A 27,948-nucleotide genomic window follows, 5' to 3' on the forward strand; every position below is an offset into this window, starting at 1 on the left:
CCCTGCATTGGCACATGAATTCTTAACTACTGCACCACCAGGGAAGTCCTAAAGAAAATTTTTTAAAATAAATTTATTTATTTATTTATTATTTTTTGCTGAGTTGGGTCTTTGTTGCTGTGCGCAGGCTTTCTCTAGTTGTGGCGAGCGGGGTAGTTGTGGTGAGCAGGGGCTACTCTTCGTTGTGGTGCACAGGCTTCTCATTGTGGTGGCTTCTCCTGTTGTGGAGCACGGGCTCTAGGTGTGTGGGCTCAGTAGTTGTGGCTTGCAGGCTCTAGAGCACGGGCTCAGTAGTTGTGGTGCACGGGCTTAGTTGCTCCGTGAAATGTGGGATCTTCCCGGACCAGGGCTTGAACCCATGTCTCTTGCATTGGCAGGTGGATTCTTAACCACTGCACCACCAGGGAAGTCCCCTAAACATTTTTAATTTCACTTTTTACCATATAAAACATTTACCTGGTTCAAATATCGAACTATGAAACAAAATACATTCAGAAAGATTCAGCTTTTGTCTCTCTTCTCCCTATTTTCTCCCCTTTCCTCTGTGCTGTTTATTATTATTATTTTTTAGTTCTTCGTTTATCCTTTTATTGTTTATGAAAATATATACAAATATGCATGTATGTGTGTGCCACTATATGTATATAAAGCTCATACCTCTACCCAGGATACACTGTAACTATTTTGCCTGTGTTTATTTTATAAACCTTTAAAAATGACTTTTCTTACCAGAAGCAGATTCATGAGACCAGTCTGGTAAATGTATTTCATATCACTTTGCAGATATCTTCCTGAGTACTGAACTTAAATTCCTATCCCCTCTTCAGCATTTTATGTTCTGCCTCATACTCGAAATGTTTGACTTCTACAGCAAGATAAGGCAGACTCTTGCACTCTGCCTTGAGTAAAAATGCTTCTCTAGAAACCTTGGATCTGATGCTGCTTAATCTGGCTAGCTTGTAAAATTGAAATCAGGCTTACCATGTAAGTCTATTTTTTTCTAAAGGTGGAAGGGAAGTTTACAGTAGTCATTGGATTTAGCCTTCATTTGCTTAAGAAAAATAGGTATGAGTTGATTGGTATTTCTGCAGTCCGAGGTTCCCCAGACTTCACAGAGTGCCTGTTCCCTGGAAGTTTACTATTTCTGAAGCAATGGACAAGGGCCAGATTTCATTGGCCTCTTTGTCTAGAGTCTTCAAGTTACTCTTCTGTTTGGTAAATGTGTGTATTAGTTTCCTAGGGCTGCTATAACAAATTACCACAAACTGGGTGGCTTAAAACAGCAGGAATTTATTTTCTCACAGTTCTAGAGGCCGGAAGTCCAAAATCAGCCAGACTGCATTCCCTCCAAAGACTTTAGGGTAGATTCCATTCCTTGCCTCTTCCAGGTTCTGATAGCTATCAGCATTTATTGACTTGTGGATTAATGAATCACTCCAGCCTCTGCCTCCATGGTCATAATCCCTTCTCCTCTTCTGTCTCAAATCTCCTTCTGCCTTTCTTTTATAAAGACACTTTTTATTGGATTTAAGCCCCACCTGGATATTCCACGATGATCCTTTCATCTCAGAATCCTTAAGTTATTTATATCTGCAGAGATCCCATTTCATATAAGGTAACATTCACAGGTTCCAGAAATTTGGATGTGGACATATCTTCTGGGGGGCCACCATTCAGCCCACTGCAATATGTTTCCAGGCTACTTAGGAAACTCTACAAAACAGACTTTCATAAGCAGTTATATCAAGTATGAAGACATGGCTTATGCTGTGTGATTATTGTTAATCCCAAAGCATGATTTTGCAATCAGTTGATTTATTTTGAGAAGTGTATTGTATGGAAAATAATGAAATATTTTATGAGGTTGAAAAATACTTGGCTCTAGTATTCTTTGCAGAGCTAAGGTAGGATTTCCCACAGGCAGTAGTTGAGCACAATTGTAAATTGCCACCGTGTCTTAACCACTGTCTCATTAAAGGCACTCTGGTAATTTATAGAAATGGATCAGAGTGTTCAGCAAAATGGTGATTCAGTTTCTCCAACTAGCCACCCAGAACACTGAGCTCTGTGCAAAACATGTTAATGGATATGTCTGTGATCCTCTCTTACCTCCTTATACAAAGCATTATGTAGTAAACCACCGGTTTTTTGTTTCCTATAGACTTAGCTTTCTCCCTGCACAGTACCCAATTAACTTTAATTGGTTAGGATTCTTGGTAGGAAAGTCATTTTGTTGCCACCTCGACACCAGCATGTTTAACGTTGGTTTCCTGCTCAGGTCATATTATTCATTCTAAATCTTCCCTAAATGAAACCAACAGGCATTTGTAGAGTTGTCCCTGCAGAATAGCAAATGGAATGAGTCCTTATGCATTTAAATGACATCATTCGATTATGTGATAGTTCAGTCCTGTACTCTGTGAAATGTCAGTTTAAACAGAACTACACCAACTGAGAATTAATTGCTTTCTTGTACCATGCACTGTGCTTCAACTTTCGTGTTACACATAACTTGGACAGTGTTTCTCTTCAGAGAACGTTGATTAGCATTAAAGGCTAAAATGTTTGCTTGATGGCATCTCTTCCTTTGATAATCCAGAGATGTAGACACATTTACCTTAAACCTGCAAGTGGTTGTTTGATTTTTTTTTCAGAATTAGCACTTAGTAGGTGAGGTATATATCAGTGTATGTATGCTTTTATATGAAAGTTTATTCCCTCATTGTTTAGGCATTAACTGGGCCTTCATCAGTGAAATCAGTACCAGGTTAGCTGAAGAACTCATGGCATTCTTCTTTCCTGTTCTTGAAAAGGCAGAATCACAAAGCCTAAGTTGCCACAGCAATTTAAGTCATGTTCCCAGGCTTGTGAGTACATTTCTGTGCCTGTCAATCACGCAGGAGCCCGTTCAGTCAGAGGATAACTGTACATCAAACTTTAGATGGGTATTCATTCCCATATTGTCAGTACCTAACTGTGCTTAAGGTGCAGAAAATGGACTATAGGGAATCTCTTTGTCTCTGTAAGTCCAAGTTTTAGCTGTACCCATATCATCATCCCCTACCTCTGGCCTTTGAACTTTCCACACAGCTAGGGATCCTTTGCCAGGGGTAAGGTTAAGGCTCGCACTGGGAGCCTCTTGGCTGCCACAGTAAGCATATCATTCGTGTCCTCCTCACCCCTGTGCACACTGCTGTGCAAAGTGGAGCTGTCTATACTTTGTTTCTGTTTTTGTTTTTCTTCCTGGAAAAGCATTTTTTTTTATTTTATTGAGGTATAGTTGATTTACAATGTTAATTTCTGCTGTACAGCAAAGTGACTTTAGTTATACATATATATATTCTTTTTCATATTCTTTTCCATTATGTTTTTTTAACATCTTTATTGGAGTATAATTGCTTTACAGTGCTGTGTTAGTTTCTGCTTTATAACAAAGTAAATCAGCTATACATATACATATATCCCCATATCTCCTCCCTCTTGCATCTGCCTCCCACCCTCCCTATCCCACCCCTCTAGGGGGTCACAAAGCACCAAGCTGATCTCCCTGTGCTATGTGGCTGCTTCCCACTAGCTATCTGTTTTACATTTGATAGTATAAATTAGTCCATGCCACTCTCTCACTTCGTCCCAGCTTACCCTTCCCCCTCCCCATGTCCTCAAGCCCATTCTCTACATCTACGTCTTTATTCCTGTATTCCCATCCTGCCCCTAGGTTCTTCAGAACCATTTTTTTTTAGAGTCCATATATATGTGTTAGCATATGGTATTTGTTTTTCTCTTTCTGACTTACTTCACTCTGTTTGACAGACTCTAGGTCCATCCACCTCACTACAAATAACTCAATTTCGTTTCTTTTTATGGCTGAGTAATATTCCACATATAAAGATATGTGCCACATCTTTATCCATTCATCTGTCGATGGACACTTAGGTTGCTGTAACTGTGTATACTTTGCAAGCCTCTGTACAAATAAATTTGAAAACCTGGATAAGATAGATAACTTACCATGGAAATACAGATTACCAAAATTGACCCCATTGGAGGTAGAAAGCTTAAAGAGATCAATTTCCAAAAAGGTAGAGAAAATTAATAAGGAACTACCCCACTAAAAAGCACCAAGTCCAGATGGTTTCATAGGGACCAGATAGTCCCAATAATTCTCAGATTATTCTAGAGCATTGTAACGCAAGGAAAATGTCCTAATTCCCTTTATGAAGCATGCAAAACGCTGATACCTAAATCTAAAAGACAAAGACAATACCAGAAAAAAGGAGAGAAAGAAAACTGCAGATAAATATCACTCATGAGAATGATACAAAAATAATATTAGAAAACGAATATAATACCATATTAAGAAAATAATATATCATGACCAAATAGATATTCATTCTAGAAATGCAAGTTTCAGTATTAAGAAATCTAATATTATCATATAGCATATTAATATATCTAAGGAGAGAACTATATAATTATTTCCATATATGCTAAAGAAGTCTTTAATAAAATTCAGTACTTAGGCATTATAAAACATTCAAGAAAATAGGAACTGTAAGATACTTTCTTAACATTATAACATAAATATGACATAGTCTTCAACCTAGTATCTTATTTCATGGGGAAACACTAGAGGCATTTCCACTAATTTCAGTGAGAAGACAGATATGCCCACTATCCCCATTACTATTCCAAATATCAGTAGAGGTATTAGTCAGTGCAATTAAACAAGAGAAACCAATTAGAGACATAAGACCAAGTAAAGATGATGCAAAATTCTGTTTGCAGATGATGCAATAGTATATTTAGAAAACCTTAGGAAAGTCAATGATAAAACTAACTCAGGCCATAAAAGAATTTAGTAAGGTGGCAGGATATGAAGTTAACATATAAAAATCAATAGCTTTTATAATCAGGTGGAGGATATTAACACGCCTGGGGTATGTTGTAATGCAGGAAGTTAAGGAAATATGCAAAAAGGGGTGGGATGTGTCAAAAGAGCACAGGTGCAAGCCAAACTGAAAGAGCTCCCAGTGACCAAAGGTGGAACAATTTAAGCATCAAAATAAACAACAATAATACTGAATTGTAACCCAAAGAATAAAATAGATCCATGAGTCTATAATGATATAAATAAATAATTGAATGAATGAATGAACGAACGAATGAACAAACAAACAAATAATAAATAAGGGAGAAGGGGCAGGTCTCTTTTACAGAGGAATTCCAATTAATAAATGTAGAACTGAGGGAAATAGAAAATCACCATTAGAATACCACAGTAATAACTGTTACAGGCAAGGTATCTATTCGTGGATGCTAAAATTAGTCCATGACAGTTTGAGGAGAAACAGGATGTTTTTATGATTTCAGAGTATCTCCTCTAAGATATTTATTAATTACAAAGGAAAATATAGTAACCTAACAGCTGAGAAAACCAGCGAGACACACTACCTTAACCAACTGATAAAGTTTAACATCACCACTAATAAGACATTGAGATCATACATTCCTGATATAATGGGATAAGAGGGTCACAGCAACCTTTCTATGGCATTTTTGCTCAAAACTGAATAACCTCGGTGAGAAAACATCAGACAAACCCAGATTGTAGGGACATTCTATAAAATATATGACCAGTACTCTTCAGAAGTGTCGAGGTCTGGAAAGACTGAGAAACTATCACAAATTGGAGGATACTAAGGAGACATGACAGCTGCTGCAGTGTGGGATCCTGGATTGAATCCTGGAACAGAAGGACATTAGGGGAAAAATTAGTGAAATTTGAATAAGTTTTGTAGATTAATTATAGTATTATAGTAATGTTAATTTCCTGGTTTAGGTAATTGTACTCTGGTTATGTGAGATGTTAACATTAGAGGGAACTATGTGAAGGGTATATGGGAGCTCTGTACTATTTTTGTAACTTCTCTGTAAGACTAAAATTATGTCTAAGTAAATTTTAAAATTAGGTGATAGCTAAATAAATGATTATAAGTTATTTATTTATTTTAAAATTAATTTTTATTGGAGTATGGTTGCTTTACAATGTTGTATTAGCCTCCACTGCACCACAAAATGAATCAGCCATACACATACAGTTATCCCTTCCCTTTTGGACTTACCTCCCATTTAGGTTACCACAGGGCACTAGGTGAGTTCCCTGTGTTATACAGCATTTTCCCATCAGTTGTCCATTTTATATATACATAGTATCAATAATGTATATGTGTCAATCCCAGTCTCCCAATAAGATCATCTATACCATTTTTCTAGATTCCACATATGTACGTTATTATACGATATTTGCTTTTCTCTTTCTGACTTACTTCACTCTGTATGACACTCTCTAGGTCCATCCACATCTCTACAAATGACCCACTTTCGTTCCTTTTTATGGCTGAGTAGTATTCCATTGTATATATGTACCACATCTTTATCCATTCCTCTGGATTATAAGTTATCATAGGATACTTGTTGCCTAATTTGAGAGAGTTAAGGATTGTTTGTTTTACACAGACTCTTTAAGAGTAACCTGTATTGTTGATTTAAATTCAAGGAGCCCAGAAAAATAACTCAGGAAGTACCCCTTTACTCTTTATTAAATCCAGAACAAGCTGGCTTCCCTGTCAATACTTCAGACTCTTTACAAATAGAAGTTGATCTGGCCATTTACGAAGTTAAGAGATGTCTCTCTTGTTGAAGTGCAGAGTGGGTGGGGATGGTCTTTTTAAAAGGAGAACATTAAATGGTGTTAGTTCCATAGTGATGATCTTCTCAAGGTGTATGCAATGTCTTCCCAGGTATTCCGGAAGGACCTTATCAGTGCGATGAAACTTCCAGACTCTCACCATATTAATCCTGACAGTTATTACCTCTTTGCGGATACATGGAAGGAAGAATGGGAAAAGGGAGTCCAGGTACCAGCCAGTCCAGACGCTGTTCCACAGCCTTCCCTCAGGTATTTTTATGCTTGTATCTTTGATTTACGGAATGAATGCTCTTATGGTTATCTGTGTGCTGCTTGAGGAGAGACTTTGAGTGGCTAATTAAACATTTATAATGCAAAGTCACATACCATGTTCAGCAATTCACTCAGACCAATGGCAGATTATACCAGCCTAGGATAGGTCAGTAGTTGAAGTCAAGGTCGTTTATTTAGGGATAATATATGTACCTATTCACAGGATAAAACTGTTTGAAGTCCAGTCTGAAATTATAAGGTTTTGGAGACCAAGATTTCCCAGTCTGACACAATAATCAGTAGCATTTATTAATTAGCCTTTGAAGAGAAGCAGAACATTAATTACATAACCCCATAATAACCCTATTAAGTTGCATGACAAGTTGCTTCATTTTAATAGGGGCTTCATAGTGATAGCATCTGTAAACAGAGCACCAAAACATACAGAGTTTGTAAAATGCATAAACCCAAATGAAAGGGGGTAACTGGAATAATTAGGTTGACCGTAAGCACACAGCCTTCATTTGCAAAGACCTGAGAAGAAAGTTTAAGTAGGAGAGGACTTTTCTGACAGAGGAAGTAGTAAGTTTAGCTCCTCAAGAGTAATGACTGGTTTTGGAAGCCACTTTTTCTTACTGGTCTTTGTGTTCCCAGTGCTTTGCACAAAGGCCAGCATGAAATAAAATGCTTGGTATAAGTTTGAGCGAGTGAGGGAAGGAAGGAAAGGGAAGGAATAGAATCAGATAAAGGGGCGGTAGGACCTGCTGGTTACTATGAGAAATGGTACATCTCATTGTATAGCTATCTATTTCTAGTACATATTAGGTTCTTAAAGGTCAGAGACCACATTCTTGAATTCTCAGCCCCTAGCAGCAGGTTCTTAGGTCTTAGTCATATTCCAGAAATGCTTGTCAAATCACTTCTAAAAACCCAAGCCCAGGCTGTCCCACCCACAGAGAGACTGTCTATGTTCTGTTAAGGAAAACTTCACAGTCTTGCCCAGTACACTTATGGACCCTTACTAGTTCATCATCATTGCCACCATCCTCCTAGAAATCACAACAGCATCATGAATGAACATAGGAGTCAGGCATTTTCATGTCCTTATTGTCAGTATTTTTATATACTGTTGCAGTAACTGGGGAGCCTAGACTTCCACCTTAAACCAGCATTAATGATGCATCCCTCTCCCTCCCATCTATCATACTATCAGAGGAGACTTTCACCACTCCTTAGAGGTAATGAGGACACCTGCTCCCCCCACCCCATGGTATCAGTGGAGGCCACATAGGGAGTAAGGTGCTCTTATCAATCCCAGCAAAGGAGGTATCAGTGGAGGCCTAATGGGAAGCCAGAACTCTCAGCTTCACCCAGTAGTAACAAAGAGTCCCTGCCCCGGATGTCAACACAGGCCAAATGGTGAACCAGGACATATACAATCACCTGGCAGTGATGAGATGATATCCACCCCCAACCTGATCTCCATCCAGAGCAGTGTCAGAGGAAGCCAGTCAAAACAAAAGTTTTAAAGAAGATCCAGAGTCTCATAGCATAATCCCCAAAATGTCCAGTCTCCAGTGAAAAAAATCACTCATATCAAAAACTAGGAAGATCTCAACTTGAAGATAATCAGTAGATGCCAGTACCAAGGTGACAGATATTAGAATTATCTAACAAAGACTTAAAAGCAGCCATCATAAAAATGGTTCAGTGAGCAATTATGAGTACACTTAAAGCAAATGAAACAATAGTATCCCCCCTTTCATACCTGATATTGGCAATTTTTTTTTTATTTTATTTTATTTTTTTTATTTTTTGATTTCTTCAGTGATCTCTTGGTTATTTAGTAATGTATTGTTAGCCTCCATGTGTTTGTGTTTTTTATGCTTTTTTCCCTGTAATTTATTTCTAATCTCATAGGTTGTGGTCAGAAAAGATCCTTGATATGATTTCAATTTTCTTAAATTTACTGAGGTTTGATTTGTGACCCAATATGTGATCTATCCTGGAGAATGTTCCGTGTGCACTTGAAGAAAGTGTAATCTGCTGTTTTGGGAGGGAATGTCCTATAAATATCAATTACATCTATGTGGTCTATTGTATCATTTAAAGCTTGTGTTTCCTTATTAATTTTCTGTTTGGATGATCTGTCCATTGGTGTAAGTGATGTGTTAAAGTCCCCCACTATTATTGTGTTACTGTCGATTTCCTCTTTCAGAGCTGTTAGCAGTTGCCTTATGTATTGAGGTGCTCCTATGTTGGGTGTATAAATATTTACAATTGTTATATCTTCTTCTTGGATCGATCCCTTGATCATTATGTAGTGGCCTACTTTGTCTCTTGTAATAGTCTATATTTTAAAGTCTATTTTGTCTGATATGAGCATTGCTACTCCAACTTTCTTTTGATTTCCATTTGCATGGAATATCTTTTTCCATCCCCTCACTTTCAGTCTGTATGTGTCCCTAGGTCTGAAGTGGGTCTCTTGTAGACAGCATATATATGGGTCTTGTTTTTGTATCCATTCAGCTAGCCTGTGTCTTTTGGTGGGAGCATTTAATCCATTCACGTTTAAGGTAATTATCAATATGTATGTTCCTATTATCATTTTCTTAACTGTTTTGAGTTTGGTTTTGTAGGACCTTTTCTTCTCTGTGTTTCCCACTTAGAGAAGTTCCTTTAGCATTTGTTGTAGAGCTGGTTTGGTGGTGCTGAATTCTCTTAGCTTTTGCTTGTCTGTAAAGCTTTTGATTTCTCCATGGCATCTGAATGAGATCCTTGCTGGGTAGAGTAATCTTGGTTGTAGGTTTTTCCCTTTCATCACTTTAAGTGTATCATGCCACTCCCTTCTGGCTTGGAGAGTTTTTGCTGAGAAATTAGCTGTTAACCTTATGGGATTTCCCTTGTATATTATTTGTCATTTTTCCCTTGCTGCTTTCAATAATTTTTCTTTGTCTTTAGTTTTTCCCAATTTGATTACTGTGTGTCTCGGCATGTTTCTCCTTGGGTTTATCCTGTATGGGACTCTCTGCACTTCCTGGACTTGGGTGGCTATTTCCTTTCCCATGTTAGGGAAGTTTTCGACTCTAATCTCTTCAAAGATTTTCTCGAGTCCTTTCTCTCTCTCTTCTCCTTCTGGGACCCTTATAATGCGAATGTTGTGTTTAATGTTGTCCCAGAAGTCTCTTAGACTGTCTTCGTCTCTTTTAATTCTTTTTTCTTTATTCTGTTCCACAGCAATGAATTCCACCATTCTGTCTTCCAGGTCGCCTATCTGTTCTTCTGCCTCAGTTATTCTGCTACTGGTTCCTTGTAGTGTATTTTTCATTTCACTTATTGTATTGTTCATCTCTGTTTGTTTGTTCTTTAATTCTTCCAGATCTTTGTCAATCATTTCTTGCATCTTTTCAATCTTTGCCTCCATTCTTTTTCTGAGGTCCTGGATCATTTTCACTATCATTATTCTGAATTCTTTTTCTGGAAGATTGCCTATCTCCATTACATTTAGTTGTTTTTCTGGGGTTTTATATTGTTCCTTCATCTGGTACATAGCCCTTTGCCTTTTCATCTTCTCTATCTTTCTGTGAATGTGGTTTTTGTTCCACAGGCTGCAGGATTGTAGTTCTTCTTGCTTCTGCTGTCTTCCCCGATATTGGCAATTTTTATCTCCTTTTTTACTTGCTATAGGTTGGTCATTTTTACTGACCATTTCACAAAGCCATCTTTTTGTTTCATTATCTTTTCTGTTTTTAATTTATTTCTGCTCTTCTCTCTATTACTTCAATTATTTTAGTTGCTTTGGATTTATTTTGCTCTTCTTCTTATAGTTTCTTGAATTGGGAACTTAGCTTATTGATTTGAGACATTTCTTCTTTCCAATATGAGCATTTAGTGTTAAAAATTTCCCTCTCATCACTGCTTTAGCTATGTCCCACACATTTTGGTGTGTTGTATTTTCATTTCATTCACTTTAGTGTATTTTTTCCTTTGAGACTTCTTTCACCTTCTTTTTTTCCCTTGGGACTTCTTTTATTTAAAAGTGTGGTTTTTACTTTACTTGGATATTTTCTTATCTCTCTATTATACTTTATTTGGATATTTTCTTATCTCTCTATTACTGATTTCTAGTTTTGATTCCATTGTATTAGAGAACACTCTGTATAATTCCAATTTGTTTCAATTTGTTGAGGTTTATTTTATGACCCAAGATACAGTCTATCATGGTACATGTTCTGTGGGTGCTTGAAAACAATGCCTGTGCTGCTGCTGCTGAGTGGAACACTCTATAAATGTCAGTTCAGTCCTGTTAGTTGATGGTGTTGAGTTCTTCTATATCCTGGATGATTTTCTGTCTGTTCTATCACTTACTGACAGAGGTTGAAGTCTCCAGCTATAATTGGGGAATTGTGTTTTTCTCCTTTCAGTTCAATCAGTTTTTGTTTCAGATATTTTGCAGCCCTGTTGTTTGGTGCACATACATTTACTATTGCTATGTTTTATTGGTGGATTGATCGTTTCTTCATTATGTAATATTCCTCCCCGTCTCTGGTAATTTTCTTTGCTATGAAGGCTACTTAATCTGATATTAATGTTGTCACTCTTGCTTTCTTTTGAGTAACGTTTGCACTGTATATCTTTCTCCATTATTTTACTTTTGACCTACTTATATGCTTATATTTTAAGTGTGTTTTTGGTAGACAGCATATATTTGGATCATGTTTTTTAATCCATTCTGCCAACCTCTGACTTTTAATGGGTTTAGACCATTTACACTTAATGTAATTATTGATATGTTAGGGCTTAAGTCTGCCATTTTATTTTATTATGTGTGTATGTGTGTGTTCTCTGTTTTTTATTTCTCTCGTTTCTTTTTCCTGCCTTCCTGAGGGTTACCTGAACAAATTACCACAACTTACCCAGTGTGAAATAATCATTTGAAGAGCCCCATAACTATTAATGAAATTGAATTTGTAATTAAAAACTCTCTCTAAAAATACCTCCAGGCCCAGATGCTTTCACTGGAAAATTCTTCCAGACATTTAAAGAAATAAAACGTGATGATACTGGAAGAGAAATTTGAATCAAACTAAATGTAGTTATAGAATAAATAGTTGACCATGGGAATGTGGATACACTGTTGCAGTTTGAGAGGAACTAGATATGCAGCTAGAGGAACTTAATGAAGGCAAACTTATGGACATAAAGAAAGTGATTGTGATGAAAAGAATGAAGATGCCCCAGAGAAAATGATGCCAGAAAAAAACTGCACATTAATGGAACTCTCAGAAATTTTTTCAACAGTCAAAGCACAAAGGACAAATGTTGGAAACTGATCCAAGTTCATAAAACAGTATGACAACTTGCCAAGACATAGAAAAGGTGCTTGCTCTGTGTCATAAATTTTGTAATTAAAAGAAGGAGTCAAGCACTGTACTCTTGATAAGTTTTTACAAAGAGATAAAAGAGTTTAAATTCTCAGTGTTTCAAATTATAGTGTATTAAATACATATTGGTTTTACTATTTTTTATTTTCCTATATAGTTACAGCCAACAGTAAGAGAGTAAAATGCTTTGACAAAAATTTTAAAGGTCACTGAACAATCACAGTTTTCCCCATTGATTATTAAGGTTGCTTTTCACAGTTTCAGTTTGCACAGTCATTTTTACAGTACAGTACCACTGTGCAAAGCAAGGACTACCTGCTTTAGTGACAGCAGATCAGTGGTTTTTTGGAAGTGGCCAGTGGAGCAGGAGGATACAAGGAAACTTTTAGAGGTGATGGATATATTTATTATCTTGGTTGTAATTCTGGTTGCACAAATTTATATGTGTGTTGGAACTTGTTAATTGGTACATTTTAAATATATGCAGCTTAATATGTAATTTATACCTCAATAATGTTAATAAAAGTATCATCCATGTATGTAATTATAAATATATGTTTAAATACATAAACAATCATCACAAATAAAGGAGTGTATAGATGGTAATAAAATGTGGTAGTGGGCACATGAAGGCACAACAGTACGTGATTAGAAGAGAAAAGGAAGAAAGACAACAAATGTGACTATAAGCTACCCAAGAGCAGAACCCTTACCGTCAAATAGTAGGTTTTCAATATACGTTTACTATTGTAAGGAGAATAGGATGAAGGAAGGAAAGAGGAAACCGGGTGGGTATTAGGAAAGAAAATTAGCGAACAACCAAAAGACATTATAGTTGACCCTTGAACCACATGAGTTTGAACTGTGTGGGTCCACTTTTACGTGGTTTTTTTTCAGTAGTAAATACTACAGTACTACACAGTCTGTGGGTGGTTGAATCCACAGATCCAGAACCACAGATGTGGAGGGCCAACTGTAAATTATGTGTGAATTTTTGACTGCATGAAGTGTCAGTGCCCATTACCCCTGTCTTGTTCAAAGATCAACTGTACATTCCTACCAGCATTGTATGAGGATTCCATTTTCTCCACATCCTAGCCAACACTTGTTATTGTCTGTATTTTTTATTGTGGCCATCCTAGTAGTTATGAAGTATATCTCATTGTGGTTTTGATTTGCATTTGCTTGATGGCTAATGATGTTGAGCATCTTTTCTTCATGTGCTTATTAGTCAGTTGTATATTCTTTTTGGAAGAGAGCTTTTCTACTTTATTACAAAGAGAAGAAGCCTTTATGTGGTCAGAAAAATACAAGGTTGATCTTTTTTCCCTTCCTGTGAAACACTACTGTTCAAACTGCAAAGTGAATCATCTCAGTTCACCTCTTTATGTTCTATCACATTCACTTTGGAATGGCTGCCTTTAGCTGCTGAAAATCTAACCCTTTAGTGAAAAGGGTGACAAAGTCCCCTGACCAGCAGTTCTAGAATATCCCATTTTTACTTGGTGCTTTGATGCATACCTCCTATATATATTTCTTCTTTGGAGAAATTATTCACATCTTTTGCCCATTAGAAAAATTGGGCTATTTGTCTTTTTATTGTTGAATTGTAAAAGTTCTTTACGTAGTCTAGGGTTTTTAAAAAATATTTATTTGGCTGCACCGGATCTTAGTTGAGGCACACGGGATTTTCATTGCCCCATTCAGGATCTTTAGCTGTGGCATGTGGGATCATTTAGTTGCAGTGTGCAGGCTCTTAGTGGCAGCATGTGGGATCTAGTTCCCTGACCAGGGATCAAACCCAGGCCCCCTGCATTGGGAGTGTGGAGTCTTAACCACTGGACCACCAGGGAGGTCCCTAGATACAGGTTTTTTTATCAGATATATGATTTGCAAATCATTTCTCCCTTTCTGTAGGTTGTCTTTTCACTTCATTGATGGTGTCCTTTGAGACACAAAAGTTTTTAATTTTGATGAAGTTCAGTTTATCTATTTTTTTTCTTTTGGTTGCTTGTCCTTTTGGTGTCATATCTAAGAAATCATTGCCTAAACCAAGATCATGTAGTTTTATACCTATGTTTTCTCCTAAGAATTCTGTAGTTTTATAAAACTCTTACATTTGGGTCTTTGATCCATTTAAGTTAATTTTTGTGTATAGCATGAGATGTTAGGGGTCTAACTTCATTCTTTTGCTTGTGGATATCCATGTATCCCAGCTCCATCTGTTGAGCAGCTTCCGTTTTGAAAGCAATGGACACTATATCCCAACCTTACCCACCTTGGTTCCACCAGGCTGCTATGAAAGAAAACACAGTTCTTGAATCACCAAGAAATCCCAGTTCCATCTTTTTAAGTCCCTTTTCACAAATATACCAAGGTGACTTTTCAAAAGTTTTTCCTACTTTGAACTGAGATGCTAATTTCTCTACTTTATGCTTCACTCTGTCCAAATACGTTACTTTTTCCCACTATATGGGAAAATACCATATATGTTCCTTTTTTATTGGTTAATTTTACAACTTTTTATGTTAGTGTTTCTTTTTTATGTCTTTGTTGGGTTTTTTTCATAGGTTACAAATTTTGTAGAAGTTAAGGAGGTGCCTGGTAAAAGTTTGGTTATTTACACTATTGAGAGTATACTTAGATAGTTTTTGAAATTAAAAGATGTAGCTTTATTCTCAAAAGCCACAAATAAAAGTATTTTCTTCTGACATAACTGCCAAATCTAAACAAATGTAAATGTTTCATAGCAAACCCTTGCAATGATTGCTTTTAGATTTAAAATAACGATAGTGTATTACCTTCATATAAAAATAAATGTTCACTAATAATTATTCAATTGTAAAAATTCTTCCTGCCTTCCAAATTTAAAAAATTGTCAGTGTGCATTAAAAGCATGATGACATTCCTTGATTTTGTGATAAATTTTTTTTAATTTATTTTATTTTGGGCTGCATTGGGTCTTTGTTGCTGCACACGGGTTTTCTCTAGTTGAGGCAATCAGGGGCTACTCTTCATTGCGGTGCGCGGGCTTCTCATTGTGGTGGCTTCTCTTGTTGCGGAGCATGGGCTCTAGGCATATGGGCTTCAGTAGTTGTGGCGCATGAGCGTAGTAGTTGCTCGTGGGCTCTAGAGTGCAGACTCAGTAGTTGTGGCACACGGGCTTAGTTGCTCCATGGCATGTGGGATATTCCTGGACCAGGGCTCAAACTCATGTCCCCTGCATTGGCAGGTGGCTTCTTAACCACTGTGCCACCAGGGAAACCTGTGCTAAATATTTTTAATAAAGAGTGTTATAGCAGTTCACAATAGCATATGAAAAGTATCAGAATGTAAAAACAAAAATCTTTTAATATATTATTTTGGGTTGACTCCTCCATGTTAGTTTTAGTAAAATTAAAACCTCATTGGTTAGTTATTTTCTACTGATGGATAGCTCTGGAGAAAATATTCTAAAATATAAATCTGTTAGAGAAATTTAAGAATGAATCTAATGCAACAAAATAGTTACTTAAGTGGAAACATACATGAAAATATTGGGAAATAATTTTTTACCGTTATGTATGTATTAGTCAGGATAGGCCAACTGCTATAACAAACATCTCCGAAAGTCTCAGCATCTTAACACAATGAAGGTTTTATTTTTTGCACATGTCTCCATCCAGTGTGGGTTTGGGATGTGAGTCATCTCTGCCTGACATAGGCATTCAGGGACTCAGGCTCTTTTTATGAGTGACTCCTCTGTCTACCAGGTCTTTTCCCACTCCCTTTTCCACCCCCAAACTTCTAAATCCAGTCTGCAGGAAAAGAAAAGGCAGTATGGAGGGTTATGCAGGTAGATTTGGAGGGGGGCTAGACTTTGAAGTAGATTATCCACACATACGCCATTAGCCAGAACTCATTCACATGGCCCACCTAACTGCAAAGGATACTGGGGAATGCAGTCTTGCTATGTGCCTAGATGGAAAAAGAAACAGGGTTTGGTGAACACATTAGCATTTCTGTGTTACTCCTTGGTAGTGGTATTACGAACTCAAAGCTACATGAGCAGAAGAACCTTACTGATTTCTTTTTTAACATTTTTATTGGAGTATAATTGCTTTAACACTGGTGTGTTAGTCTCTGCTGTATAAAAAAGTGAATCAGCTATACATATACATATATCCCCATATCCCCCTCCCTCTTGTGTCTCCCTCCCACCCTCCCTATCCCACCCCTCTAGGTGGTCACAAAGCACCGAGCTGATTTCCCTGTGCGATGCAGCTGCTTCCCACTAGCTATCTGTTTTACATTTAGTAGTGTATATATGTCAATGCCACTCTCTCACTTCATCCCAGCTTACCCTTCTCCCTTCCCGTGTGCTCAAGTCCATTCTCTACATCTGCGTCTTTATTCCTGTCCTGCCCCTACATTCTTCAGAACCATATTTCTTTTCTTAGATTCCATATATGTGTTAGTATATGGTATTTGTTTTTCTCTTTCTGACTTACTTCACTCTGTATGACAGACTCTAGGTCCATCCACCTCACTACAAATAACTCAATTTCATTTCTTTTTATGGCTGAATAATATGCCATTGTATATATGTGCCACATCTTCTTTATCCATTCATCTGTTGATGGACACTTAGGTTGCTTCCATGTATTGGCTATTGTAAATAGAGCTGCAATGAACATTGTGGTACATGACTCTTTATGAATTATGTTTTTCTCAGGGTATATGCCCAGTAGTGGGATTGCTGGGTCATATGGCAGTTCTAGTTTTTAAGGAACCTCCATACAGTTCTCCAAATGGCTGTATCCATTACATTCCCACCAGCAGTGCAAGAGGGTTCCCTTTTCTCCACACCCTCTCCAGCATTTATTGTTTGTAGATGTTTTGATGATGGCCATTCTGACCGGTGTGAGGTGACACCTCACTGGAGTTTTTATTTCATTTCTCTAATGATTAGTGATGTTGAGCATCCTTTCATGTGTTTGTTGGCAATCTGTCTATCTTCTTTGGAGAAATGTCTATTTAGGTGTTCTGCCCATTTTTGGATTGGGTTGTTTGTTTTTTTGATATTGAGCTGCATGAGCTGCTTGTATATTTTGGAGATTAATCCTTTGTCAGTTGCTTCATTTGCATATTTTCTCCCATTCTGAGGGTTGTCTTCTCATCTTGTTTATGGTTTCCTTTGCTGTGCAAAAGCTTTAAAGTTTCATTAGGTCCCACTTTATTTTTGTTTTTATTTCCATTTCTCTAGGAGGTGGGTCAAAAAGGATCTTGCTGTGATTTATGTCATAGAGTGTTCTGCCTATGTTTTCCTCTAAGAGTTTGATAGTGTCTGGCCTTACATTTAGGTCTTTAATCCATTTTGAGTATATTTTTGTGTATGGTATTAGGGAGTGTTCTAATTTCATTCTTTTACCTGTAGCTGTCCCATTTTCCCAGCACCACTTATTAAAGAGGCTGTCTTTTCTCCATTGTATATTCTTGCCTCCTTTATCAAAGATAAGGTGACCATATGTGCGTGGGTTTATCTCTGGGCTTTCTATCCTGTTCCATTGATCTATATTTCTGTTTTTGTGCCAGTACCATACTGTCTTGATTACTGTAGCTTTGTAGTATAGTCTGAAGTCTGGGAGCCTCATTCCTCTAGCTCTGTTTTTCTTTCTCAGGATTGCTTTGGCTGTTCGGGGTCTTTTGTGTTTCCATACAAAATTGTGAAATTTTTTGTTCTAGTTCTGTGAAAAATGCCAGTGGTAGTTTGATAGGGATTGCATTGAATCTGTAGATTGCTTTGGGTGGTATAGTCATTTTCACAGTGTTGATTCTTCCAGTCTAAGAACATGGCATATCTCTCCATCTGTTTGTGTCATCTTTAATTTCTTTCATCCGTGTCTTATAGTTTTCTGCATACAGGTCTTTTGTCTCCTTAGGTAGGTTTATTCTTTTTGTTGCAGTGGTAAATGGGAGTGTTTCCTTAATTTCTTTCTCAGATTTTTCATCATTAGTGTATAGAAATGTGAGAGATTTCTGTGCATTAATTTTGTATCCTGCAACTTTATCACATTCATTGATTAGCTCTAGTAGTTTTCTGGTAGAGTCTTTAGGATTCTCTATGTATAGTATCATGTCATCTGCAAACAGTAACAGCTTTACTTCTTCTTTTCTGATTTGGGTTCCTTTTATTTCTTTTTCTTCTCTGATTGCTGTGGCTAAAACTTCCAAAACTATGTTGAATAATAGTGGTGAGAGTGGGCAACCTTGTCTTGTTCCTGATCTTAGTGGAAATGGTTTCAGTTTTTCACCATCGAGGATGATGTTGGCTGTGGATTTATCATATACTGCCTTTATTATGTTGATGAAAGCTCCCTCTATGCCTACTTTCTGGAGGGTTTTTATCATAAATGGGTGTTGAATTTTGTCAAAAGCTTTTTCTGCATCTGTTGAGGTGATCATGTGGTTTTTACCCTTTGATTTGTTAATATGGTGTATCACATTGATTGATTTGCGTATATTGAAGAATCCTTGCATTCCTGGGATAAACCCCACTTGACCATGATATATGATCCTTTTAATGTGCTGTTGGATTCTGTTTTCTAGTATTTTGTTGAGGATTTTTGCATCTCTGTTCATCAGTGATATTGGCCTGTAGTTTTTTTTCTTTGTGACATCTTTGTCTGGTTTTAGTATCAGGGTGATGGTGGCCTCGTAGAATGAGTTTGGGAGTGTTCCTCCCTCTGCTATATTTTGGAAGAATTTGAGAAGGATAGGTGTTAGGTCTTCTCTAAATGTTTGATAGAATTCGCCTGTGAATCCATCTGGTCCTGGGCTTTTGTTTGTTGGAAGATTTTTAATCACAGTCTCAATTTCAGTGCTTGTGATTGGTCTGTTTATATTTTCTCTTTCTTCCTGGTTCAGTCTCAGAGGAACCTTACTGATTATTGATTTATTAATTTATTTTGGTTGCGCCTGGTCTTAGTTCTGGCAGGTGGGCTCCTTGGTTGCGGCATGTTGGCTCCTTAGTTGTGACAGTTGGGCTCCTTAGTTGCGGCTTTCAGGCTCCTTTAGTTGCAGCTCAGTGGCTCCTTAGTTGTGGCATGTGAACTCTTACTTGCGGCATGCATGTGGGATCTAGTTTCCTGACCATGAATCGAGCCCAGGCCCCTTGCATTGGGAGCTCAGAGTCTTAACTGCTGTGCCACCAGGTAAGTCCCAGAACCTTACTGCTTTTATTCACCACTGTAACCCTGTAGTTGATGCTATGATCTGTACTACCCAGATTCCCATTTAGTCTTAGGACCTATCCACGTGGTCAGGATACTCTGACTTCTTACCTGGCAGCTCTGGGCTCCAAGAGTGAGTTTTCTAAGCGATGAGAAGTGGAAGGTGCCACTCCAGCAGTGGCCATTTCATCATCTCTGCCTCCTATGACTCTTCCTCAGACACTGCTTGACCAGGTGGCTTGAGCAAGACCCCAGTCTGGTTATTGAGTCCAGAGAAACTGTGATTAAACACTGCTTCTCATTCCCTTTCCTCAGCCCTCAGTGTTAACCTTGTAAGAATATAAATATATATTTTTCTTTTTACAAATAAGCCAATGGAGATAGTTTAGTGTTACTAACATAGTATTTATAGGCTTAAAACAAATGTACTCATGGTGATTAAATGTAATTACTGTTATAGACTTTACCAAACCATAGTGGTTCTCAGGCAACACAAAGTAGAGAAGGAATTCCGTGTTTTTTAAAAATTATCAAAAAGGAAACTGAGAGTCAGCCTAGACACTTGTGTCCTCAACTCCTGCTTTTCCTTCCCACCCTACCTCTCATTTTTAGTCTACTTAATAGATGACATTTTTTTAAATAAATGACATTAAAAAAAATTTTTTTTAATTCTACATTCATCAGGAGGAGACAACACTAACTTTACTGCTTACACAAAACTGTCAGATCCAGAATATGAAAATGTTGGTATAAGCCAAATAAATTATTTACATACTGTTTTTTAAGCATAATTAGCTTCTGTGCCTCATTTTTTGCAATTTATGAAAATCTAGATGTTTAGCTAACTTCTTTTGGGAGCAAAGGAGGGAATAAGGGTGCCATTCTTTTTGGAAGCTATATAATTTTAAAATAATATGCAAAGTCCAATATTATGGCAAAAAAGACTGTTACTAGCTCATTTTTACTGTTGTGCTTGAACCTGGATAGAATTTTTTTTCTAAGAAATCAATGTAAATGAAGTTTGATTATCAGATTTACAAGAAATTTAAAACTACCAAAGCTTTGAAAATACTCACAAGCATTAGATTGTATATCAAACATAAAGAGAAAGTAGAGAATGGAAAAGTCTTACTAAAAATCTAGAAGCACTAGTCAAGACAACAAAAACCTCATACTCTTCAAAGCCCAAATCCCCTGAATTTTTTATGTGTAAGCATTGAACTTCAGTCTGTTTTCCCTAGGGGATTACTTGACTCTGTAGTTGAGATCAAAGGAATATTGACACTCATTTTAGGTAACAACATTTTGTTACCAAATTTAGCTGAATTCAAAGCAGTCTTGAAAATGTGCAGTTTCTTCTACAGTAAATATAAATGAATTTATGTGTGATAATCCCGCAATTATAATAATTATAATTTTGGTTAAAAAAAAAAAAAGAAGTGGAAGGTGCCAGTCTTAAGGCCTGCGCTCAGAAAATGTCACAGTATTACTTCCACCATATTTTATTAGAGCAGTTGCAGAGAGCTCCCAGACTGAAGGGGAGGGAAATAGACCCTACCTCTCAACAGAAGGACTATCAAAGGATTTATGACTATCTTCAATCCATCACAATAGTAATATTTGTAATGTTTGTATTTGAGTTACTTGTCTTATTGACTACAGACAGATTAATCATTCAGCTAGAGAAACTTAAATACTAGTAAAACTAAGCACTTGCTTTTTATTTATTACCTAATTCACAAGATTGTCAAAATGCTTTAGAATTTTATTTCCTAATGAACTTACAGAAGTAATTTTGGATGTATATAAATTAATTGACCTGATTCTTGGGTGCTAAAACTGAAAAGGGGTGAAGAAAGATACAACAGAGTAGGTGGAGCAAATCCTTTTAGGGTTTTTGTTCCAGCTTTCAGGTTAGGTTTTCCTCTCTGTTCCATTATCCTTTCTGCTATTCTCTTGTCCCTTAGTTTAGGGTAGTGTAGTGCATATACGTGGTGATTGAGGGGAGGGGTACAGAGAATTCTGAAATGGAGCCAACTTGCACTGTAAGTTACAGCTTTTTAAGTAAGCCTTTTCATTACCACAAGGAATTTTTTGAAGTAAGTTCAACAAATAAAGATGATGTTAACCCCATTTCATGTTTTTTAGGTAGACCGTGGATGATTTTGATGCTCATCAATGATAAACAAGTTTCAGATAGTTTTTGTTTTGTTTCATTTTGTGTTCATTTGTATATTTAAATCAGTTTCTTTCACAGTAAGGTTCCAATGGAAGGAAAGCAACGCTTCATGTTTGGTTAAAAGGAAGCATGCATTATAAGTTATATTACACATAAGTGGTTAATGTTATATTTATCATGTATGTGTATATGATTTTTAAATTGTAGATGAATTATTGACTTACTGTAAAAACAAAAATAATCAGAATACAAATATTAACTGTATAATATATATGCTTATACAACATGTACATATGTATGTACAAATAAATGGGAACATTCTGTAACTTGCTTTTCTCACTTAACAATATATTATCATATACTTCTGAGTCATTAGTGATACTGGAAGAGAGGATGATTAGGTATCCAGAGAGGCCTAGTTCTCCTTGGAATATAAATGTTGGACTAACTGGGTTATGGAGAGCAGTACTGTCTTCACTAAACTCCCGACTCAAATATTTAACCACCAATGCAATGTTTCCACTTGGATGTCCAATAGACATCTCAGACTTAAAGTGTCCCAAACTGAACTAGTGATGTTCTTCCCAAACTAGTTCCACCTGTAATTTTCTACGTTTAACTAATAGCAGATTCATTCTTCCTGTTCAGTCTTTCAGGCCAAAATTCCTAGAGTCATCTTTGATTCTTCATTGCCTCATACCCCATATTCAGTATCAAAGGAGATCCCCTTGGTTCTACTTTTCAAAATATATCAGATTTCATATAGTAAGTCAAAGGAAGAATGGCCCCTAATGATAAATGGGAGCACAAGCCTGCCTCCCACTGCTATATTTTATCATCATGCTTCTCTCACCTCCCCCACTCTCCTTGCCCCACTCTTCACACACCTCCTTTCCCATTCCATTTTAGGCAGCAGCAGTCTACCATTTTGCTTTCAATTATGAGAATCAATAAAGAGCACTTTTATACACACATTTATCTTATTTAAAGTTTAAAGCAGTCTTTTGGTAGCTTTTCCAGTTACTATTGCTGTATAAATTGTTTTTCCAGTTACTGTTGCCCCCAAACTTAGCACCAAGCAACCATGTTTTTATACTTATAGGTTCTGTGGGTCAGGAATTCAGACAGGGCACAGTGGGGATGGCTAGTCTCTGTTCTACTATGTCTAGGGCCTCATCTGGGAAGACTTGGAAGTTTGGGGGTGACTCAGCGGCTGGGGGCTGGAATCATCTAAAGGCTTTCACTAACGTGTCTGCCACCTGGGCTGGGATGACATAAAGATTGCACATGGCCTCTCCATTTGGTTTGGCTTCCTCATAGCATGACAACCTCAGCATAGGCAGACTCTCTACAGGCCTCAGACACAGGGGTCCACATGCACATGTTCCAGCAAAAAGATGAAGCTGTTTTCCCTTTTATGACTCAGCCTTGCAATTCTCATAGCGTCACTTCTGCTGTATCCTATTGGTGGAAACAGTCACATGCCCTTCCTGATTCAAAAGGAGGAGAAATAGACTTCACCACTTGATGGGGCAGTGGGAGAGTCACATTGTAGAAGAGCGTGTGGAATTTTTAAAATACCATCTGTCACAGAGGTTGTAATTGTCTTTTGTTTCATAAATGAAGCATGGAGTCTTGTAGAGAAGCAGAGTGGCAAGATTAACAAGGGGCATCTTGGGAAACTACTCCTAGAGATTTTATTATAAGGGCCTCCTGTTTAGTTAGCTTTTAAGGCACTTATTTCAAGCCTTTAAAAAAAATCCATGATGTTGTGGTATTTGTGCAATTTCTGTGCTATTCACAGATGATTCTGATCCACTCATTAGGAAATGAAGCATAGTCTCTACCTGTTAAATATTTAGATCAACTGAAGACACACTGAGGACTCACTGTGCATAAGACACTGGAAGAGGCTGTAGGTCGGCTTAGAGTGGTTGCAGCTTCTTTTTTTTGCCTCCTCAGTGTCAACAGGAGTGTTCACATGGGCTAGAGGTAGCTGACCTACCCTGAGGAGCAGGTGGATAGGCTTTCTTTCTATGAGGCTAAGCAGGTGTGGTTGTGGGTCCTTTCACCAAAATCAGTCATCCAGAAAGTTACTACAGCATTCGTTTACACTCAAGCATCCAAATTGAAAACTGCACTTACTACATTACTCTAACAAAATTGCTCATATCTCTAGGCTTGTGAGCTTTTGCTGATTTGTTCAGTGGTCTGGTGACAATTCAAAGAGTGTCCCTCTACCAAGTGTATAGTGGCTAGAGAAGAAAATCACTGAGGGATGATCCTGGGATTTCGTCCAGCTATAGCAATGTTATGTGTACTTGAAGATGTTAAAGCTGCATTTTACAAAACCCCAAAGTAATATTTTTTCATTTATTCTCATAGACCTTCCCTCTATCGTTATAAGAATTTCTCCTTGTGAGTGTGTATTAACCACCTTTTACCCATGCATTTCCTTGCCTTTGGTATTACTGTTTCGGCCTATAATTTTTTTTATTGTCATAGGCTCAGTCCTTAGATTCAGACCTTTAGTTCAAGATACATATGAAAGATGAGTGAGATAACATCATCATTGTTATAAATTTTGCATTGAAATATAATATACACACAGAAAGATAACTAATGTATAACTCAGTTTTCATGAATTAAATACACTTGCTTAACTGGCACCCAGATCAAGAAAGAGAACATTACCAGCACCCCAGAAGCCCTCCTTCTGCTCCTCCCCACTGACTTCCTTCACCATAGGTGCCAGTTTTGCCAGTTTTTAACCTTCATACTGAGACTGGATTGTTTTGTTCATCATTATGGTTGTGAGATTCATCCATGCTATTGCATGGAGCATTTCATTAAGTTTCACTTCTGTGTCATATTCCATTGTGTGATATACCACATTTTATTTATCCATTCTGCTTTTGATAGATATTTGGGTTGCTTTCAGTTCTCAGCTATTATGAAAAATGCTAATATGGACATTTTTATACATCTTTTAGGATACATATGTGTACTTTTTTGTTAAGTATATTCCTAGGAGTGGCTTTGCTAGGTCATAAGGTATGCACATGTTCAGCCATAATATCTGCTGCCAAATAGTTTGCCAAAATGATTGTACCAATTCACACTCCCAGCAGCAGTGGTCGATTTGCTCCATTTCTTTACAAGCACTTAGTATCTTCAATTTTTGATCAGTCTTTTCAAGTTTAGCCATTCTGGCAGGTAATGGTGATTATGATTTCAGTTTGCATTTCCATGTTAACTCATGAGGTCGAGAACCGCCATCTGGATAGCCTTATTTGTGAAGTGTCTATTCAGGTTTTTTGCCCAGTTTTTAATTGACTTCTCTGTTGTTTTCTAATTGATTTGTGAAAGTTTATTATACATTGTTGATAAACACGTTTTTCAGTCTTGGAGGTTATGGCTTTTGTGTCTTATTTAAAAAATCTTTGTCTATCCCAAGGTTATAAAGATATTCCCCTTTGTTTTCTTCCAGAAGCTTAATAAACATATTAGTTTAAATCAAGAACATTTATAGTCTGCCTTGTTCCATGTAGAATTTGAGGCAATTAAGATGAATAATTAAGCAAAATATTCTTCCTTTTAGAAAAAGATAAATCTTGAAAAAACTTAGATATTCTATAATTACCTCATAAGCCATGCACCAAAAAGTGCAGCATATTTAATCTCATAGTCTCTGGAGAATTCATATGCATGTCTTGTCCTTTTCGGTTGGGTTCATTTCAGTTGGAAGCAGGCCTCTGATAGCAGCTCCCAAATTTTTAGCTTCAATTAATATTTAGAGTTCCACTTTTTTCCTCAAATACTTTCTTGTTGTTGGCTTTTTAAAACTCCATATGGTAGAAAAATTAAAATATGCAAATGTGTGTAGTTATTAACTTTATTCCACATGCATTATTTGGAATCATAAACTTTTGGAAGAATGCTTAGGAGGAAATATTCAATCTAAAATTACAGGGTGGACTATGCCTCTGTATATATTTATGTGTATTCTTATGAATACATTTATGTTTATGAATCCTTGTACATACATAGTAACTCTAGAAGCTCCAGAAGCCTTCCAGAGAAACAATTTTCATCATTTTATGATGACACATATATCTATTTCTTTCTTTTTTCTTTTTTATTTATTTATTTATTTATTTATTTTTGGCTGCGTTGGGTCTTCACTGCTGCGCGTGGGCTTTCTCTAGTTGCAGAGAGCTAGAGCGACTCTTCATTGTGGTGCGCGGACTTCTCATTGTGGTGGCTTCTCTTTGTTGCGGACCACAGGTTCTAGGCGCGCGGGCTTCAGTAGCTGTGGCATACGGAATCAGTAGTTGTGGCTCACAGGCTCTAGAGGCAGGCACAGTAGATGTGGCGCACGGGCTTAGTTGCTCCACGGCATGTGGGATCTTCCCAGACCAGGGCTCGAACCCGTGTCCCCTGCATTGGCAGGTGGATTCTTAACCACTGCGCCACCAGGGAAGTCCCTTTCTCTTTTTTATTATAATTTTTTAACATCTTTATTGGAGTATAATTGCTTTACAATGGTGTGTTAGTTTCTGTTTTATAACAAAGTGAATCAGCTATACAAATACATATATCCCCATATCTCCTCCCTCTTGAATCTCCCTCCCACCCTCCCTATCCCACCCCTCTAGGGGGTCACAAAGCACTGAGCTGATCTCCCTGTGCTATACGGCTGCTTCCCACTAGCTATCTGTTTTACATTTGGTAGTATACGTAAGTCTATGCCACTCTCTCACTTCATCCCAGCTTACCCTTCCCCCTCCCCACGTCCTCACGTCCATTTTCTACGTCTGCATCTTTATTCCTGTCCTGCCCCTAGGTTCTTCAGAATCTTTTTTCTTTCTTTTTCTTTTTTTAGGTTCCATATATATGTGTTAGCATATGGTATTTGTTTTTCTCTTTATGACTTACTTCACTCTGTATGACAGACTCTAGGTCCATCCACCTCACTACGAATAACTCAATTTCGTTTCTTTTCATGGCTGAGTAATATTCCATTGTATATATGTGCCACATCTTCTTTATCCATTCATCTGTCGATGGACACTTAGGTTGCTTCCATGTGTTGGCTATTGTAAATAGAGCTGCAATGAACATTGTGGTACATGACTCTTTATGAATTATGTTTTTCTCAGGTTATATGCCCAGTAGTGGGATTGCTGGGTCATATGGCAGTTCTAGTTTTTAAGGAACCTCCATACAGTTCTCCATAATGGCTGTATCCATTTACATTCCCACCAACAGTGCAAGAGGGTTCCCTTTTCTTCACACCCTCTCCAGCATTTATTGTTTGTAGACTTTTTGATGATGGCCATTCTGACCAGTGTGAGATGATATCTCATTGTAGTTTTGATTTGCATTTCTCTAATGATTAGTGATGTTGAGCATTCTTTCATGTGTTTGTTGGCAATCTGTATATCTTTTCTGGAGAAATGTCTAGTTAGGTCTTCTGCCCATTTTTGGATTGGCTTGTTTGTTTTTTTTGATATTGAGCTGCATGAGCTGCTTGTATATTTTGGAGATTAATCCTTTGTCAGTTGCTTCATTTGCAAATATTTTCTCCAATTCTGAGGGTTGTCTTTTTGTCCTGTTTATGGTTTCCTTTGCTGTGCAAATTTTTTGAAGTTTCATTAGGTCCCATTTGTTTATTTTTGCTTTTATTTCCATTTCTCTAGGAGGTGGGTCAAAAAGGATCTTGCTGTGATTTATGTCATAGAGTGTTCTGCCTATGTTTTCCTCTAAGAGTTTGATAGTGTCTGGCCTTACATTTAGGTCTTTAATCCATTTTGAGTTTATTTTTGTGTATGGTATTAGGGAGTGTTCTAATTTCATTCTTTTACCTGTAGCTGTCCCGTTTTCCCAGCACCACTTATTGAAGAGGCTGTCTTTTCTCCACTGTATATTTTTGCCTCCTTTATCAAAGATAAGGTGACCATAGATGCGTGGGTGTATCTCTGGGCTTTCTATACTGTTCCATTGATCTATATGTCTGTTTTTGTGCCAGTACCATACTGTCTTGATTACTGTAGCTTTGTAGTATAGTCTGAAGTCTGGCAGCCTGATCCCTCCAGCTCTGTTTTTCTATCTCAAGATTGCTTTGGCTGTTTGGGGTCTTTTGTGTTTCCATACACAATTGTGAAATTTTTTGTTCTAGTTCTGTGAAAAATGCCAGTGGTAGTTTGATAG

General features: G+C 37.3%; 1 protein-coding gene across 7 annotated transcripts in view; it reads left to right on the top strand.

Moving 5' to 3' along the window:
* JADE3 (jade family PHD finger 3) overlaps positions 1-27,948 on the top strand; it is a 153,315-nt gene that overhangs the window by 90,289 nt on the left and 35,078 nt on the right. For all 7 annotated transcript variants that reach the window (XM_033409700.2, XM_033409699.2, XM_049704819.1 and 4 more), the window contains one exon: positions 6,801-6,958. In XM_033409700.2, the coding sequence (XP_033265591.1) occupies positions 6,801-6,958 (158 nt within the window). The remainder of the gene's footprint in view (positions 1-6,800; positions 6,959-27,948) is intronic.

Source organism: Orcinus orca, chromosome X, assembly GCF_937001465.1.
Source record: "Orcinus orca chromosome X, mOrcOrc1.1, whole genome shotgun sequence".
NCBI classification, from domain to species: Eukaryota; Metazoa; Chordata; class Mammalia; order Artiodactyla; family Delphinidae; genus Orcinus; species Orcinus orca.